Source organism: Sphaerulina musiva (assembly GCF_000320565.1).
Source record: "Sphaerulina musiva SO2202 unplaced genomic scaffold SEPMUscaffold_9, whole genome shotgun sequence".
Lineage (NCBI taxonomy): Eukaryota > Fungi > Ascomycota > Dothideomycetes > Mycosphaerellales > Mycosphaerellaceae > Sphaerulina > Sphaerulina musiva.
The window spans coordinates 591,430-608,839 of NW_016017391.1; the positions used below are offsets into that span (position 1 = coordinate 591,430).

Sequence of the window (17,410 nt, forward strand, 5' to 3'; positions counted from 1 at the left end):
GGTCGCGCGGCACTCCCGAAACTCGTCATCGCTGGTCAAGGAAGGACCTGTACATGTATTGAATCCTGCTACAGTGAGCGGAAGTAAGATGTTCCAAGGAGGAAGGTACAAGGAACATGCAGAGTGGACTGGCGGGACGAGAGAAGGAGGCGCTCCCCTTCTCGCGACAGTTCTACAGTTCTACAACATTCTATGCCTCTGACATGTCCACTTTGTAATCCACTCCGAGGCCCCAACGTCCAAAACCCCTGTGCGTGATCCCTGGAGGAGCGATAGGCGATTAGCAATGGCTCTCAACGCCGAGCCTGCCGACCCTTTGAAAAGCTACGCCGACGCCGCTGCTCCGGAAGAAGATCCCATCGACGCAGACACTTCCATCTTCGACGAGAGCGCCATCAAGGAAACACCTCCTCGGCCCAGATCCAGCAGAAGCGCGTCCGGCGAGCCCCGTGCATTTGGCGAAGTCCTGGACGAGGCACTCCCCTCGCCTGGCAGTCCCTCGTTGAGACATCCCAAGGGTCGACTGGAGGCGAAGTCGAATCGCGATAGTTACGCGAGCGCCACTAAAGAAAATTCGCCCGCGCCCTACGCACTGCCCAATGGGGATGGTCGCGGACTTCCCGTGAAAGAGACGGTCAGAAACTGCATCATCGGGACAAACAGCACGCGGGAGACCAGTAGAGATACCTTCGACGGCGCTGGCGAGGACGAGGCTCCCAGATCACCGACCAGAAGATCGCATAAGCGTGGCTCGTCGCGTCGTCTCAACTTTGACAGGCCCGCTTCTTCGCAATCACAGAGCGAGATGATGGGCATACAGGACGAGCAGACAGAGAGCAATGGCAAGGTGCTACCGCCGACGCCGCCTCCAGAGAACACCACTTCCATCGACCTTATTAGGAATAAGAGCGGTGAGAATCTGGCTTCCATTAAGCGTTCCGAAGACGATCAGCTCCGCATGCAGCAGTTGGAGAACAAGCCCGAGTCTGTTCAACGACCGACACGAGAACGGAGTGATAGCGAGCTCACGAGTGGACGACGAGCAGGAGAAGGCTGGGCGAAGAGTGCCATCAGATGGGCCCCTCTCAACGTACCTGCGCAGCGACGGCTACAAACAGCAGTGGTATTGATGCACACGCTGTCGATTGTCGGCAGTCTGACCATCTTCTGCTTCCTCTGTGGCATTCCGCTCCTCTGGCCCATCCTAGTACCGTACCTCCTCTACGTTCTCTTCTCGCAAGTCTCCGTGGACGGCAGTCTTGCTCTACGCTCCGACTTCTGGCGTCGCAGCAAAATCTGGTCCCTATTTGCATCATACTTTCCAGCACGGCTACACCGCAGTCAAGAACTGGAACCGACGCGAAAGTACGTCTTTGGCTACCACCCTCACGGTATCATCAGCCATGGCGCGTTCGCGGCTTTCGCAACTGAAGCTCTCGGTTTCAGCCAACTCTTTCCCGGAATAACCAACACCCTGCTCACACTGGATTCGAACTTTAGAATCCCATTGTACCGAGAGTATGCACTCCGCATGGGTCTCGCTTCTGTCAGTCGCGAAAGCTGCGAGAACATACTGTCTAAAGGCGGACCGAATAAGGAAGGCATGGGTCGCGCCATTACCATCGTAGTGGGCGGCGCACGCGAGTCTCTAGATGGCAAGCCATACACATTACGTCTCGTCCTCAAGCGGCGCAAAGGATTCGTCAAGCTGGCGATACGCTGTGGTGCTGATCTCGTCCCCACGCTGGCCTTCGGCGAAAACGACATTTATGAGCAATTCGACTCGGATAGTCATCCTTGGATCCATAAAGCTCAGATGTTTGTAAAGAAGTTGATGGGATTCACTGTAAGCAGCCTCCATCCTTCTTGTACCTGTCATGTCAGACCACTAACGATACATGTTCTGCAGGTCCCCCTCTTCCACGCCCGTGGTGTGTTCAATTACGATGTCGGGATGATGCCGTATCGACGCCCTATCAATATCGTAGTGGGAAGACCTATCGAGACGATACAAAGCAAGAATCCTGACCCCCAGTATGTGGATGAGTTGCATACCAAGTATGTAGAGGAGTTGCAGAGGATATGGGATGAATGGAAAGATACTTTTGCGAGGGATCGAAAGGAGGAGTTGGAAATCGTCGAATAGGGACAAGTGTTATGTTGCATAAGGATGCGAGAGAAACGGCCGTCATGAATGTATATGTGTAACTTGTATTATTGAGAAGGCAACACCAGAAACAGATCTCTCTTTCTCGTCCTCCCGCGGCCTCTTCTTCATGCCAAATTTAACTCCTATACGAGCGGAGCTCGCTGCTTCATCCCATTGATGTGACGCTCGCTGGGCTGCTTGCCAGAACCTCTGTCTGATGAATAACCCTGCAGACAGGCTTTGACTGCGCGAGCTGCATCGCGCTGAAATGGCCATTTTCCCCCAATCAGGCCCAAGTAAGATACGTCGTTTGTTCGTTGGTCTTCTTCATCGTGTGGACTCTTCATTGAGGGATATTGAGGCGGCAAAGCCCCCAAAGAGGGTACAGGTTACCCAAATCCTCAAACCATTTGAACATCTGAAAAGTCTGTTGTGGTGATTCATAGAGTCTGCAATTCTATGCGGTTTTTTTGTCGCTGTTGTTGTTGGTGTTGAAGCAGATGTGTAAGGATTGCAAGCAATCTCATGTTCGGCGATTTGATGTCGCCCTTCGTGTCCTGTTGGAACTGTGGCTGTCCAGGCCACGATCAAGCTTGAGAAGCGATATGTGGTAAGCATGGCTAGGATCTCAAAGACTATCCGACTTCAAGAAGGTTGATCAGGCAACGGGCAGGTGGATACGTAGCACCTGGAAGATGTGGTAGGCAAGAATTGCGTCGAGAACTCGTCCTGTGCCCTCTTTCGTAGGCGTAATTCGCACTTTGATTCAAGCATCCAGGTCAGCGTGAATATGCGGGAGTCGCTGACGTTGCTAGATTCTGAGTCGTGTCCTCGTAAGACGGCGCCTCTTCATATATTGGCAACTGGTCTTCCTCTTCATCATGCGCCACTATTCTGGATGGCCCCGCAATGACTTGCTGCGGCTGCAAATCGTGTGGGGCAGGTACAACAATCACTGGACAGTCTTTGACTAGCTTGATACTCTTCTTCGCAACAGTAAATTGCATCGTGATCTTCAGAGTGTAAGTTCGGGAGAGCTTCGGATGACTGAAAGAGCTTGTATGCCTCCGAATCCGGTTCGTCGAGATGGTCGTGGAATAGTCGTTCGTCTTCGAAAAGCTGATGGGCAACTTGGCTTGGCAGACCATATCCTGAACAGTAGTCCTGCTGTAGCTGACGGGAGGCCCTATCAAGCGCTGGCTGCCATCCACAAGTGTGATTCCCTTGAGCTCTGCCCTGAAACTATCGAGCGTGATGGCGGGTACGGCCGGTGCTGTCGTTTCGCTGTCATCGCGTCTCAGCGTAATGTCGAATTTCATCTGCTGGCCATGATAGATGCGTCGCTGGTCTGTGCAGAAGATGTCCAAGACGAAGGTAGGGAACTGCTCGTTGGGAGTGAAGATTGCCTTTGCTTTGCCTTTGAATCCTGTTGGCTGCTGCTCGTCCGGCAACAGATGCTGGTTTTGAATCCTTGTTCGAAGCTTGAATGTGCTACGATTTTGGACTATAGAAGCCATGGAAGCTCTGGCAATCTCGTACTGGACAGTAGCTTGAGATTCTAGGGGCGGCATGATGGTCTCGATAGCAATGCCCGGCATCTCGACTGTGATTCCCAGACGATACTGCACGGCGACATCGACGACGTCGGGCACATCAGAGAAGAGCACTGCAAACGACGGGGGCAATACATCTTCTGACTGGGGAAACTTGGCAGAGAACGGGTATGTATATTCTTTGCCCACTTCAGGTTCGAATGATCCTCTGTAGACTTTAAACTTCTGCGCAAAGAGAGCCACGTCGTGGACTGTAGGCAGCGCGTGTGATCGTTCTCTTCGGATGCGAATCCTGATGCGTCCGCTCAGGATGACATCTAGTCTCAAGGGGCCAAAGAGTGCGGCTGTTGGGACATTTTTCTTAAAAACGCTCGAATACGGTCGGTAGACCAACGTAATCAGGCCAGCAACTGCGTCGCCCGGACCGTAATAGGTTTCATTGAGTCCATCGCCCTGGATTTTGGCCTGTAGTTTTCCCAGTTTTGACATGGTGAAGCCTCGTGTACTTGGCAAAGTCCGATCTACCCCGATCAAGTACAGTAGATGTGGTGAGGGTGCTCAGACAAGCACTTCACTTTCAGCAAATCCGTGAGAGATTAGTCGTGGCATACCCTCCTCATATTGGTCATTCCGGGAGACTGCAAAATACATCATTGTCCTGCCCGGGCAGCAGTTGTCTCGTGACAGCTTATCGCAAGGCAGATCTCTGTAGCAGGTAGATACATGTACATGTAGGTGGCGAGCGGGGTCTCAGTAGTCCTTCCGATGACATATCACCTTACATGTACTTGGCAGCCTCCAGTCTCCATTCTGTGGCGTTTGAATTGCTCCGAATACATGATAGTTGACGGGAAGATGAAGGATGAAACCTGGAACTGGGAACAAGATCAATTGGGCCTTCACTGCTGTCGCATACCAGGCCGCATTCTTGGCGCGAAGAAGGCTTCATCTGGACAGTTGGCTACATGTACGCTTCCACTGACGATGACAGTCTTCCGCACCAAATCCGTATTAGCATGAGAGATAGACTGCTTTCCGTGGAGAAATTGGCACGCATTGTCGCGGTGAATCAGATCATGTTGGCGCTGGCTGTTTTTGGAGAGACAATGTTATACCACAAAGGCACCTGGTACACAGTTGAGAATACCTAGTGCGGCCTGAGGTTTTAGCATGAGAAAGAGGTCCGTGTCCGTCGAGGTATCCACTTTTCTTCCTTCTGTCGGATGCGTTCTCCTTCCCTCTTCCACCCTCCATCCATCCCCCTCACCACTACGACCATGACCATACCCTTCACCATCATCACCACAATGACCGATGAATTCGTTTCTGTTGAACCGTCAGCTGGGGTCAATCGCTCCAGAAGTGCTCGTCCGAGCCCAACATGACCGGCTTCTGAAGGCACTCCAGCCGGCCTCACATATCCGCTTCGCTCTCCAGCCTCCAGCGCAGACACCTCGAAATCATGCTCCTAGGACTGTCGATCTTGCACATGCCGCCGGTGTGAATAGTATAGCCGTCGACAGGTTCGAAGGTCGATACTTGATCTCTGGCGGCGCTGACTCTTCTCTCGCCATATGGGATCTTGAGGCGGCAGAGACATATACTGGAGAGGCTGTCACGCATTTGCCGTTGACGGTATCTGCCAGAACGTCCATCACTCAAAGCCTAGGGATCACTCATGTATCTTTTTATCCTTTCGACTCTCTTGCTCTTCTCACCACTGGCTATGATCACACGTTGAAGCTGTTCTCGTCGGAAACATTGGAAACATCGACCTCGTTCGACCTTGGGTCCATAGTGTATTCTCATGCTACCTCTCACATCGCTTCCCACTTGCTTGTGGCATGCGCATCCCAACATCCAGCTGTGCGTCTGGTTGATCTTCGCTCGGGCTCTGCTACACACTCTTTGGCCGGTCACTCAGGCGCTGTGCTGTCAGTTTCCTGGCACCCCAAGCAAGAGAACATTCTCGCAAGTGGTGGTACAGATGGAGTGGTGCGTCTATGGGATGTCCGGAAATCTGCAAGCAGCCTTGGAGTCCTGGACATGGAAGACAATATCGGAATTGCGGGCTACGATGGACTAGGAACGGGCTCTCGGAGGCGTGAAAAGGGTCGTGCTCACAACGGCGCTACTAATGGACTTGTCTGGTCTGATGATGGACGTTTTCTGGTTACAACTGGTCACGATGAGCGTGTGAGAGTGTGGAATATGGATACTGGTGCCAATACACTAGCAAATTTTGGGCCTGGATTGAAGAATGCCACTACCACAACCTCGCTGCCATTGCTGGCTCCTAGTCACCTTTCAGCAACAGGCAGAGAGACAGTCTTTTACCCCAATCCCAAAGAGATTATGGCGTTTGACATGCACAATGGGTCACTACAGAATCGCCTTCGGATACGAAGCTCGGCACCGCACAACGAGGTCAGTGTTAGCAATCCTAAGAACAGAACGACATCTCTCGCATGGCGCGCTCATCATGTCGAGATGTACTCTGCACATGGAGATGGCACGATCCGATGCTGGAAACCGCAGACTGCAGAAGATCTGGCTGCTGACCAGGAAACGAGAGAGGACGAGCACAGTGGAGCTGGCTCGATGGCGGATCGCAAACGAAAACGCGATGCGTTTGAACAGATCGTGGCGGATTTGACAACCAAGAAGATCACCTTTTCATGAGCAGAGGTCAAGCGTCCCGCCGCGACTTCTGAGTCCAACGAGCTCGTCCGCCCGCAGCGTGGCCGTGGAACATGGCTATATTGACCATGTCGCGGCGGCCATGGTGAACACCTTGCCTGTTTGGCCGCGGGCGTTCCGTGCTCACAGTCATCCTGCGCCAGAGGCGGACGAGAGGCCTGGCTAAGCGTCATTAGACTCTATCCTGCCAGCTCTGGTGGAGAAGTTGGTGACAGCTGACCATGGCGCGCTAGGATGAAGTGGAGCTCGTGAATGAATTCTCCTCTTGCGGTTCATCCTATCCTAGAAGGCCTTTCCACCTTGGGATTGTGAGCACTTCCCGGATAGAGCCTATTTTGCACATGAACTAATCGGAAAGGATGACATTCCAGGTCTTGCAACAAATCAACGGTTTTGGATTGATGGAACTGCAGCTTAAGGGTCTTCAGATCGACGGAACTGCAGCTAAGGGGTCCTCAGATCGACTCGAGACCCTGAGATGTGGAGTGCTATGTGCTCGGCTGCTACTAGTAGCCGCGAATATTTACATGGTATGCTCTCCGTTACTCATTCGTGCAGCGTGCTATCTCAATCAGCGAAAGGTGGGTCGCTAGATGTGTAGGGGGATCGAGTGTATACGATATACGCCGTAGTGCACCTAGGAAGATTTTCCTATAGAACAACATGTTTCGACGCCTGAATACAGGTATCTAGACACACGCTGTCGCGTCGGGAGTAGCGTGCCTGTTGGAATCCTACCTAGTACTAGCCTACTAGGTAGGTACCGAGTTATCTTGGCAATTACCTTATTGAAACGGCAAAACAAGTATACTAGAACTACTCGCAAGATTTAGTGCTCTGGGCGCTTTTGTTCTTTTATGTTTTCTACTACCTATACTACCTTATTAAGTATAGAGCTTAGAGTATAGAAACTTAGTAATACTAAGTCTAAATTCTATTAGTAATTGTAGTATATACTTGCTGTAATATATATATGTATATATATATAGAGGTATATATATATTATAGAACCAAAAATAGAAGCAAGTATAGAAGAAAATATAGAAGCAAATATAGGCAAAATACTATAGATATCTATAGATAGGATATATTTACTATATTTAGAGATAAGTAGAGTCTAAATATAGACACTATTTCGTATCTCTTATCAAGATAATAGATATCAGTGTATTGCTTACATACTATACGAGAATCATTAATCCCCTACCTCCATAGTAGTGGTCTGTGTAATAGCGTTTCCGCATTTATATCCGGTGCTGGAATACGGGCCGAGGATAATGCGGCAGCCTACCGACTAGCGCGACGAGGTCTATACCACCCAGCGCACATTCATTCTCTTACGTACGGTGAAGGGTCCGACGGACAGCATACCCGAGCAGCGGGATACGATAGCCCATACCTGACGCATCAAGGGAGAACGATAGGCGAGAGCTCGGAAGCTGTGCGGCTATGGCACGACATTGTGCATGCTATACTTCTAGGAATCCATGATCCCAAGAGCCATGTGGTGGTAACGGTAGTGGTCGTTGTCGGTCTTACGCCCTCACGCAATATGAACATGCAATGCTCACGAGGTGCTCTTCTGGACGCTCACTGGCACCAGAGCGCGAGTGGTCTAGGTATGCTGGCTCGGTCTGGGATTGGGGGGGCCCTCTCTGGCATTGGGAGGTGATCCCTATCTGGGAGTCTTATGTCCAGCATGTGGTAAACCCCCTCCCCCAAACGGAAAGTATTAAGTACCCGTCATTGGTATGACTGAGAGAGAAAAAGAGAAGGAAAAAAAAAGCAACTCATCCGAACCTTTTCCCCCTCCAAAAAAAAGCAAGGCTCAAACAAAACTCTTTGCGAAAACAACATTGAAGCAACTTCGGGAAAATGCCTAGCCGTATACTGGATTATCATCACGACGACGAGGACTCCTTGTCTTCGTCTTCTTCTTCTACTACTGCTGCTGCTTCTTCATCTCCGGCTGTCAAGGACAACATCCCGCTCTCGGAATGGGAACCACTCCAACATCCATGTGTGGACGAGGTATCCCACGAAGTCGACCAATACTTTCTCCGACACTGGAATTTTCCCGGTGAGAAGGCCCGAAAGAACTTTTTGGCCGCCGACTTCTCAGGCGTGACGTGTCTGTACTTTCCACTGGCGAGAAACGATCGGATTCACGCGGCCTGCCGTCTGCTCACGATACTCTTCTTGATCGATGGTAAGACTCTTCTTCTACACTTGTAGCAAGCAAGAATTGTGGTCGCTGATGTCTCTGCTTTTTCAAAGATGAGTTAGAAGAAATGTCTCTCGAGGACGGTGAGGCATATAATGCACGTCTGATGCCCATTGCCCGCGGTCACATGTTGCCTAATCGTGAGCTTTATCCGTGTACCTTTGCTCCCTGTAGCTCATTTAGGGCTCACACCCACATTCTTAGGCAACGATCCCGCAGAGTGGATATTTTACGACCTGTGGGAAGATATGCGAGCTTGCGATCCAGATCTCGCCGATGAAGTGCTAGAACCCACATTCACCTTCATGAGAGCTCAGACCGATAGCATTCGACTCCGAATGTCTGAGCTGGGGCGGTACCTGGAGTATAGAGAGAAGGATGTCGGTAAAGCGTAATTCCTCCCCTTCACCCCACCTAGACAAGAGAGTGGGCCTTTTGTGAACAACACAAGATACTGACCATTGCACAGGCTACTGTCTGCTCTGATGCGGTTCGTGATGGGTTTGCACCTCCTCCCATCCGAGTCAATAGCGATGGAGTCCCTAGAGCAAAATTGCGCCAAGCACATTTCCATCGTTAACGACATTTACAGCTGGGAGAAGGAGCTCAAAGCTTCCAAGACGGGCCATGTAGAAGGGTCATCGCTGTGTTCAGGCGTCCTCGTTCTCGCAGAGTGCTCTGGACTGAATATTGCTGCCGCGAAAAGGGTGTTGTGGGCTATGACAAGAGAGTGGGAAATGATACACGATCAAATGGTTGCTCACCAAATGGCGAATGGCTGCAGCGAGGCGGTCGCTTTATATATGAAGGGGATCGAGTATCAGATGAGTGGCAACGAGCTCTGGAGCAAGACTACTCTTCGGTACAAGGTCTAGACGACTTCGAACCGGTGTGCTTCACATTTCTTGGACCAGGTTACTGTCACGGTCCAGTCAGGATAGTCCGCTTAGTCTACAGCTTCAACTCCATTCCATTTTCCCAAAATGGCACACGCCCCATCTATTCTACGTGTAAATGCCGTGCGGTGTAGCAAATCACCTCATTCTGAGAGTCGGAGAGGTGGATGTTGAAAGGGCCTGTGTCTCACGTGCAAGGCTCACATGATTCACAAGCTGGTGCTTGCGTGCGCGCCATTCGCATACAACAGCAGAAAATTGCGTGCGCATATCCCCTGGTATACCCACAAATTCTTATCTCGCCAACATGTAAAAGTTTTGGGTTCGTCGGTGAAGTAAGAGATGAGGTAAGACGTTGGGTGAATGTTGTGTGAAGAAGATTTAAGCTTCCGGGATTTGCAAGGATTCCGCCTCCCGCACAGACCATGTCGGATATCTGGTGTATATAAGCCTTCCATTGTAAGCCTCAAAAAGTCTAGAAGATCAACCGCAGATCTTACAGATCATACCTGCCCGGTGCAGCAATTTTTTTTTTTTTAGTTTACGGAGGCGCTTTGATGAGGCTTCTAGAACACCTGATGTCCATAGGTTTGTGTAATCGGGCTATCGTGAACGCTTACGCCGGACATCTCCCCGGCCCCGTGGACGAATGGGACTTGATGGACGGACCCTGGGCCGCTCTGAAGAAGGAGTTCGCTCGCATAGCACGCTTTTCTGCCAATGCGCGTGACCTTGATGATGTGAGGTAGAGGATGCTGGCCTTGCAAGACCCAGCGATTATTGCCGATGAAGTTACCCAGTCCGGCAGTCACGGTAAGGTAGTCTTTCAATGATATGCACTGACGATGTTGTCCCTCTATTGCGCTTGTGGCTTCCTGGCCTGGTCTTACCGCCTGGAAGTGATAGCCGGCTTCACCCCTGCCCCGTCCTCTGAGACCTCAGTTGGCGAGTTGCGGTAGGTCCGTTCTTTCACAGGTATGGCTCCACATGGACTGTCCTCTGCTTCGATCCAGTTATGAGGCCATCGAAAGGATGCCGGTATTTGGCCATCAGCCCTATGTGGATAAACAGTGCGGTGGCTGTGTCTTTTGCTGAGGCCATTACTCCAATTGCATCGGCAGCGAGCGTAGCCGACCGCTACACGTCCAAACAAAGAAAGTTCCCACCCTGGCGTTCTTTGCCAAAGCACTGATCAGGGAAGCACATGTCGTCCGAGACATTATCGTACGCGACGAAGGATGTGTGAAGGCGAGGCTGCACATGACTCTCTGCATACAGCATGCTTGCCTTCGACCTGCTTGGTGTGAGGCGTTTGGACAATACTTGCGGAGCATCGAATACGAAAAGCGGCCCTTTGGGTTCAATGTGCCTACAAGACACCTCGAGACCATTATGAACAACTTTCAGAGGTATCCACTGCTGTTATGCTGCATTGGAAAATTCGTCGCTCTTTTCACGTTCGGACTGCGGCATAAGCAGCAACTCTCTGCCATTGTGGAGAAGTCAGTCCTTGCCTCGGAACCGCGTGTTTGAGATTTTCACAGGTCCGACAGAACTTCATGGCGAGTGAAAGGTAAGGTCGATTTCGGAGCTGCCTCCTATTCGTCTGCCTTGGTGTATATCCAGTGTTTTGAAGTGTCAACACCTCAATTGACGTGCTGACCGACAACAAAGGCTTGGCGGTGGAGAAACCATGGCCAGCAACGTTTTGCCTTTTTGCACTAGCCGGAATGCTCAGGTAAGAATGCAGGGCCTAATACGAGGCGCATTCAACTCCATTACCGAGAGAAGTTTTCCGAAGCTTCTCACGAGGCTCTTGGGGTTTCCTAGGGCTGGCCCCAGGCATCGTTAGCGGAGATGGAAAGTGGACTGAGCTACCTTACCCAAATCGGCATGTCATCGGTCATGGTCTGCACGTACCTCCTATCATTCCACTGACCCGGCAGACCTAAATCCAACCAGAATGTGCACGGCAACCCGTTGTTTCCACGGACCCTGAGCATATCTACCTTCCCGAGCAGTGGTTGGATGCCAAGAGTCCATAGACCACACAGGCGTAGATCAGCCGTTCGCTTCTCAGTCCACCGTGCGGTGTTCGTCTCAAGCGACCAATCCAATTGAAAATCAAGACGGACCCTTAGGTCAAGCTTACGGTGTAGTTGTTTGATGGATTGATTGACCAGGATGATATTGCCGCCTCTGGCATGGTTGACTGAGTCATGTCGCCGCGCGGTGATGGGATGTCTGCTGTCTCTGCAAGGTGTGCATCTGTTCCAGACTTCCAGTCCTGGCCGGTAGGGGCATAAATGCGTCAATGACTTCTGGAGGAGGCCGTTGCGGTCGCACTGAGTCGCTATCGCACCAAGCGCAATTTCTTGAAGTTGTCTTCTCGGCTGTCGCGATCTCTGCTGTCTTTTTCTTCTCCTTGTTCTCAGCAGAGTCACTCCGTCGACATCTTGAAGAGAGACCGCTAGTGCTGTCGTTGACTCTCATTGTTGTTCGTTTGTCGAATGTGTTCAAAAATAGCGCAGTTTTGCTTGCGGAGCCGGGAGGAGCTTCCGAGTTCGGACGGTTACTAAGGGGTTCCTTACGAAATAGTAGAAATACTTCTTCCTATTTAGTAATGTTTTGCTATCGTGACCACTAGACTTACTAAGGTAATAAAATTCTAGTTTTAATATAACTAGCCTATAGGTTTGCCTGTTAGTAGTATAGAAAATCGGCTAACTACTATCTCTATCTCTATTTCTTATCTCTATCTCTATCCCTTAGTTTTATATCTTCTATATCTTGTCTTTGATACTTTCTTCTTACTTTTACAAATTTTAGATAAGATAGATAGAGGTAGCTAGTTTTTTTAAAGACAGTATATATTTAAACAATATGTTCTACTACTAGAGATAGTACTAATTAGAATATATACTCTCTAGAATCTCTAGTCTACTATATATATATATATATTAGTACTTTACTCTTCTCTTCTCTTAATATATACTTTACTTTAGAAGAGAAGAAGGTTATTCTCTACTAAACATAAGAAAAACAACTAAGTAGATAGATAATTCGATACTAGATTCTATAAAAATTTCTTAAGAATTAAGAATTTAAGACTAAGGCTTAAGTTATCCTAAAATTAGGAGCTCTATACATTTATACTTAGCTAAAGTTATTATGCTATATACTATAGTCTAAAGCAAAGAATCTATACTACTTTTGTAACTTACAAGCTTACCTTCTTTGTATCGTATTAAGTATGCTATTCTGATCAAAACAGGTCTAGACATTTTCTAAGGTTACGTAGCAAGTAAAGTGCTCTAGCCTCTATTGGAGCTAGAAGCCTTATCTAGTGTCCTTGACAAAATGTACCTCTTCGTGTAAGAGACAGGATGTCCGGCGACAAAACGTTACCCGGTACTCAGGGGCATACCTCTCTAACTCTCGATTGCCGCATAGTTATAGGTAATATAGCTAGGCTTGGACGAGCTCTGGGATCGAACAGTGATTGGCGAGCAACATAATGTATTCCGGGAAATATCATCCGCTTATTCGAAGCAGCATCGACTGCTATCGGTATAGTTGAGAAACCGAGCCGAGATGCGCACTGAGGTTGCCTGTGTTCCTACCTTGGGAAGAGAAGAGTAGATAGCTCTACAGGTGCCTCAGAAGAGAAGCGTAGGAGTGCTAACACCCATAGATGACTGCAATAGCACAAAGCCAATACCTCCGCCTTCAGCCCAAATTGACCGCATATCTGGTCTTGCTCTCTTTTACTGGAGCAGGTTCATTTTCTTCCTCTGATTCTATTCTATTTCTTCTACAATCAAGGACTCATTTTCCAAGTCGCACTGCCATTGCGAACGGATTGTGTTCGGCCAAAGTCCATCCCGAGATATCGATCAGCGCATATGAGCGCTGGAGAGAGTCGGCTGGCATTACCTCCTAAGTACAAAGTGACAATAGTTAGGTAACTTTGTACTACTCCGCGTCCTCCTAAACGACATGGGCATGACGGAAATTCCCAGGTCGAAGCTATGCGTGCCCTGGACAAGGAGGACATGTGATGCCACGCGGGACGGTGGCTAATAATGGTGCTGCTGGCCAGTGCAAGCCCTCAAAGTGTCGTGGCCTCCACTAAAGATGACAATGGGACCTACATAGGTGGGTACATGGACCATTCTCGGCCGTGTCGTCCGTGTGGAACAGGAAATGGCAGGAATAGTTCTTGGCGACAGAGTTGCACTGCAGACTTCTCGTATTCCGCCATCAGCGCCGGCATGTAATTACCTCATGCTCTCGTACGGTCTGACCTGCGAATTGGATCTTACGGGAAGGGAAATCTTCCCATGCAAACGGTATGCCAATGAACTTTCAGTCCTCGGTGCGATAATGGCCTTCGTCGTCCCACATGACCTGAGCGTCATGATAGCCATGTTGCGGGTGCAGCAGTCGAAGCTCATTTCGCATGTCTTGGAGTGTTGGCAGTCCATTCGTTTGATTCTGAAGAAAGTCAGCCAGCTCCTACCTCCCAGGACCACTTCGCAACTACACTATGCGGGATGCCGGCCGGTCCTAGCCAATCTCTGCGCAAATAGGAGAGCCTAAGAGGTATGGAAAGTTAGACGTTGGAACGAAAGGCCCAAACATGGCTGATAAGCCGACATGACGGCCCTGTGTGACGCCAGGCCCATCATGATTTTAGCGCTAGGTCTTCGCTCTGGACTGGTACTCGTTGCCGCTGTCAGGCTCGGGATAGCGGAACGCCAAAGCGGTGCTGGATTGAATGTTTGCGCGTGTTCCTAGCCTGGTCGAGGAAAAGTGACCTTACTCTTTCCTCCTTCAACTCTCTGCGTAATTTACAAGGCATACAGCTCATCTTTCGAGTGGCTGCGGCTCGCTGTAACGAATGGCGCGCATCAGACTGCAAAGACGAAATGGCAGCCTTGTGCATGTACGCGCGCGCCCAATTGGAAGGAGCGCTGGCGCTCTTGCGTTGACCTCAACGTATTACACGTCGTTGAAGAGGGCGTAAACTAAGGTATGTGCAACTCTCTACATTTTGCACAGCTGAGGTATCATATCGTATTATATCCACACCACCTCGCACCGTTCCAATTACGCGTCCGACTCTTCCCAAGCCAACGGTACGAAAGCCACACATATCGCCTCTTTCATGTACAATTCTACAACACGGCGAAGAGACCAGCAGCACCCAGACCCATACCAAGCACCTTCTGGGCCATGTGGGTGGGCGCGGCGGCGGCAGCAGAGGAAGCAGCGGTGGAGGCCATGCTGGCGGCGGAGCCCATAGCAGAGGAGACACTGGTTGGGGCGGAGGTCATCGACATGGTGGCGCTCTCGGTGGTAGTTCCAGTGGCAACTGCAGTGGTCGAGGTTGCAGTGCCCGTAGCGACGCAAGTGGCAGCGGTGGGGAGAGTGGTGACGCCGTAAGACCCGCAGAGAGTGTCTGCGAATTTAATGACCGCTGCGAATACTGGTGAGCAAGTGCCGAGGTCGTCTCCATCCTTACAGCCATGCTACAAACCTGCTGTGCCCTCTTCGTCACATTGCAGCGAAACGCAGCACGATAGCTTCTCGAGGAGGGGGTTGTTCGAGCAGATGCACTTGACGTCGATCTGGTTGCATCCACCGTAGTCTGTGATACAAGATTGCGCGCAAGCTAGTAGTCTCCAGTGTCAGCTGTGCTTCTTCTGCGAGGACGAGCTGTGGCTACGAACATGGAAGACCTGGGATCTGGGCCAGGACGGCGCTCGCGAAGAGCGCGATGGCTGCGAACTTGTACATGCTGGGTTTGATCGGGTGGACCTTCAAGGTGTAGGAGAGCGATGCGTGTCTGCTGTCGGAGGAGCGCTAGATTGTTATAGGGCCTGTCAGGGAGCTCCAGGAGATTGCCGGCAATGTATAGGAGAATTAGGAGAAATAGTAGTAGCTTGTACGAAGTCTGCGCGCAGCGCGAGGCAGGGAGGGGGGGCTACAACTGTGTCTTATATCCTCGTCGCTGACACCTCACCATGAACACACGGCCGCGCGCTCCCGGAGGGACTACTCGAGTGTGTAGCGAGGTGGCCTGGTCGGCGTGAAAGCTTCGCAGAGCATAATAGGTGAAGGTGTTCTGGATAAGTACAAGGACAAGCGAGCTAGACAGGTCGTGATTGGTCCCACGTCCTTAAGTCAGTAGTGCTAGGTATTTATTGACTTCGCACTCTCGTTTCACATATTGGCAACCTACGGTATTGTACTTCGACTCTCCCGAATGCATCACACACCAGCTTGTGCCTGTTTGCGCTGCATGCTAAGCTAATAAGGTGGCTCTATACCACACTCATGGCCACCAGGATCTTCTTATCGCCATCAACGCGCGCTGGCCACGGCTACTGTGGTGGAATGTCGCGCCCAGTGTTCTAGTTTTACTTCTACCCCAGCCAACCGCTCAGCGCTACTGCCAGAGTGTTTAATTGCGCTGGTCAGGCCGGCAAGTCTTCGACTTCGAGAGCATCCGCCATCCGGATAGAACCAGGCGACGACGCCCGCCGAGCACCCACCACCCGTCCACTTCACAGGGAGAAGGATGAACACTCCAGCAACATGGAGTGAACCTCTAGTCATTGAAGTCCGCCATCCGCGCAAATGCCCGACACAGCTGACACAGCCTGCTTCTGCCGACTACAGGTATTTACCATACCTACATTAAGATGCAGTAGCTCAGGCAGGCGCATGTGAGACGCTGTATGTTAACACCGGAACTTCGGGTGCACATCAGAACGAGTGCAAATAGCGATACCAGCAACGCATTTCTTTCGAAACCCGCCGTCACCCGCGAACTGCAGGACTTGGCAATGCTTCTGAACTGCAGGACGATTCCAATACCACTGCCTGTGCAGGACAAGAGCTGGGTAAGTTTGGTCGACCAATATCAGCCTCTAAGAAGCGGAAGCTATGCAACGATCCATTCGTAGCTGTGCGGCAGAATAGCTCGAGTAAGCCACGATGTTGCCATTCCCAAGCCCATCGAGAGACTTGGCGACCACGGTGCTGGTTATGCCATGATCTCCTGTTGAGCTCTATGCTCGGCTTGACAAGACAACTAAGGCCATTTGGCATTCGGCAATACATACCTACCAATGGATTGGAGCGAGAAACGGAGCTTGCAGCAATGTGAAAGATATCAGAACACTTTTGAACACCGAAGAGGAGGGCTAAAGACTTCGTGGGACGAACATCCGGCAGAACAGAGAGGCTCGGTACAAATCAACTGCTTATTGACATATGAAGGCGCGTCGAGCAAGCCTAGTTGGTGTCGACGGAGAGGCAGGATCCATTGCTCAACAGACAGCGAACGGCACTTTGTATGAGAGCAATAAGTAAAAGCCGTACCGAAGCCGCTCTGCCAATATCCTGCCAATATTCTGTCATTGCACAAGTGGCAGCTAAGGTAGTTCACGCCAGAGACGTAAGCTCTCTCAAGGCTGTCGACATGAAAGGCGAAGTTCGAAGAGAAATAGATTACGTGAAGGATACCGCCACTTGGTTCTGGGTGGGAATCTGGGGAAAGCGGTAGGGTCAGCGTCTTGGCGCATCGGAGGGTACAACGGCAGAAGCGGGCTATTACCTTGGGGCTTACGATTATGCCAGCATTCTGGCTCGTTTTACCATCCGAAGCATAAGGATGCCGCGAAACTGGTATTTCTCCACAGTGGTGGTGGTGCTCAAGTGATTGGTTGGAGAATTGAAGCTGCCATTGGACAGGTCTTACATGCCCTTTGAACTGGCTGAAATGGAAGAACGAGATACGAATCTCAACACTGACGAGGCAATACTTTGTCTATGTAGACCATGCGTCTTGACGACATATTATTCGTGAGAAAAGCGT

General features: G+C 50.5%; 8 protein-coding genes across 8 annotated transcripts; 5 read left to right on the forward strand and 3 right to left on the reverse strand.

Annotated features, from left to right (window-relative positions):
* Positions 1–958: 958 nt before the first annotated feature.
* Positions 959–2,146, forward strand: SEPMUDRAFT_50862 (diacylglycerol acyltransferase; the record flags this gene model as incomplete). The annotated part of the gene is made up of 2 exons (XM_016909177.1): positions 959–1,846; positions 1,910–2,146. 2 exons carry the CDS (start codon positions 959–961, stop codon positions 2,144–2,146), a joined length of 1,125 nt encoding a protein of 374 aa, XP_016758048.1.
* Positions 2,147–2,928: 782 nt separating this feature from the next.
* Positions 2,929–3,297, reverse strand: SEPMUDRAFT_50184 (uncharacterized protein; the record flags this gene model as incomplete). Its single annotated transcript, XM_016909152.1, has 1 exon — positions 2,929–3,297. The coding sequence occupies one exon, from the start codon at positions 3,295–3,297 to the stop codon at positions 2,929–2,931; it is 369 nt and encodes a 122-aa protein (XP_016758049.1).
* A 1,688-nt stretch (positions 3,298–4,985) lies between these two features.
* SEPMUDRAFT_151024 (WD40 repeat-like protein) lies at positions 4,986–7,200 on the forward strand. Its single transcript, XM_016906546.1, has one exon. It carries the CDS (start codon positions 5,017–5,019, stop codon positions 6,382–6,384), a length of 1,368 nt encoding a protein of 455 aa, XP_016758050.1. The 5' UTR covers positions 4,986–5,016; the 3' UTR covers positions 6,385–7,200.
* Positions 7,201–8,277: 1,077 nt separating this feature from the next.
* Positions 8,278–9,501, forward strand: SEPMUDRAFT_51031 (Aristolochene synthase from penicillium Roqueforti; the record flags this gene model as incomplete). Its single annotated transcript, XM_016909181.1, has 4 exons — positions 8,278–8,611; positions 8,680–8,766; positions 8,831–9,017; positions 9,096–9,501. The coding sequence occupies 4 exons, from the start codon at positions 8,278–8,280 to the stop codon at positions 9,499–9,501; spliced, it is 1,014 nt and encodes a 337-aa protein (XP_016758051.1).
* Positions 9,502–9,554: 53 nt separating this feature from the next.
* On the forward strand, positions 9,555–11,055 carry SEPMUDRAFT_135341 (uncharacterized protein; the record flags this gene model as incomplete). Its single annotated transcript, XM_016902708.1, has 2 exons — positions 9,555–10,262; positions 10,678–11,055. Exons 1-2 carry the CDS (start codon positions 10,080–10,082, stop codon positions 11,053–11,055), a joined length of 561 nt encoding a protein of 186 aa, XP_016758052.1. The 5' UTR covers positions 9,555–10,079.
* Positions 11,056–14,282: 3,227 nt separating this feature from the next.
* SEPMUDRAFT_151026 (uncharacterized protein) lies at positions 14,283–15,604 on the reverse strand. The gene is made up of 3 exons (XM_016906547.1): positions 15,258–15,604; positions 15,065–15,199; positions 14,283–15,004 (listed from the first exon to the last, which is right to left on the reverse strand). The coding sequence occupies exons 1-3, from the start codon at positions 15,322–15,324 to the stop codon at positions 14,703–14,705; spliced, it is 504 nt and encodes a 167-aa protein (XP_016758053.1). The 5' UTR covers positions 15,325–15,604; the 3' UTR covers positions 14,283–14,702.
* Positions 15,605–15,768: 164 nt separating this feature from the next.
* SEPMUDRAFT_151027 (uncharacterized protein) lies at positions 15,769–16,375 on the reverse strand. The gene has a single exon (XM_016906548.1). It carries the CDS (start codon positions 16,144–16,146, stop codon positions 15,892–15,894), a length of 255 nt encoding a protein of 84 aa, XP_016758054.1. The 5' UTR covers positions 16,147–16,375; the 3' UTR covers positions 15,769–15,891.
* Positions 16,376–16,441: 66 nt separating this feature from the next.
* Positions 16,442–17,152, forward strand: SEPMUDRAFT_127670 (uncharacterized protein). Its single transcript, XM_016902166.1, has one exon. It carries the CDS (start codon positions 16,889–16,891, stop codon positions 17,096–17,098), a length of 210 nt encoding a protein of 69 aa, XP_016758055.1. The 5' UTR covers positions 16,442–16,888; the 3' UTR covers positions 17,099–17,152.
* The last annotated feature ends 258 nt before the right edge of the window (positions 17,153–17,410 follow it).

Bases quoted from the DNA above. Each gene is read 5' to 3' on its own strand.
- SEPMUDRAFT_151027 (XM_016906548.1), bottom strand. From the start codon at position 16,146: ATGACTAGAGGTTCACTCCATGTTGCTGGAGTGTTCATCCTTCTCCCT.
- SEPMUDRAFT_127670 (XM_016902166.1), top strand. From the start codon at position 16,889: ATGAGAGCAATAAGTAAAAGCCGTACCGAAGCCGCTCTGCCAATATCC.
- SEPMUDRAFT_151026 (XM_016906547.1), bottom strand. From the start codon at position 15,324: ATGTACAAGTTCGCAGCCATCGCGCTCTTCGCGAGCGCCGTCCTGGCC. The intron at 15,200-15,257 runs GTTCGTAGCCAC...GGAGACTACTAG, and splicing joins CCAGATCCCAGGTCTTCCAT to CTTGCGCGCAATCTTGTATC. The intron at 15,005-15,064 runs GTTTGTAGCATG...CAGTATTCGCAG, and splicing joins TGACGAAGAGGGCACAGCAG to CGGTCATTAAATTCGCAGAC.
- SEPMUDRAFT_151024 (XM_016906546.1), top strand. From the start codon at position 5,017: ATGAATTCGTTTCTGTTGAACCGTCAGCTGGGGTCAATCGCTCCAGAA.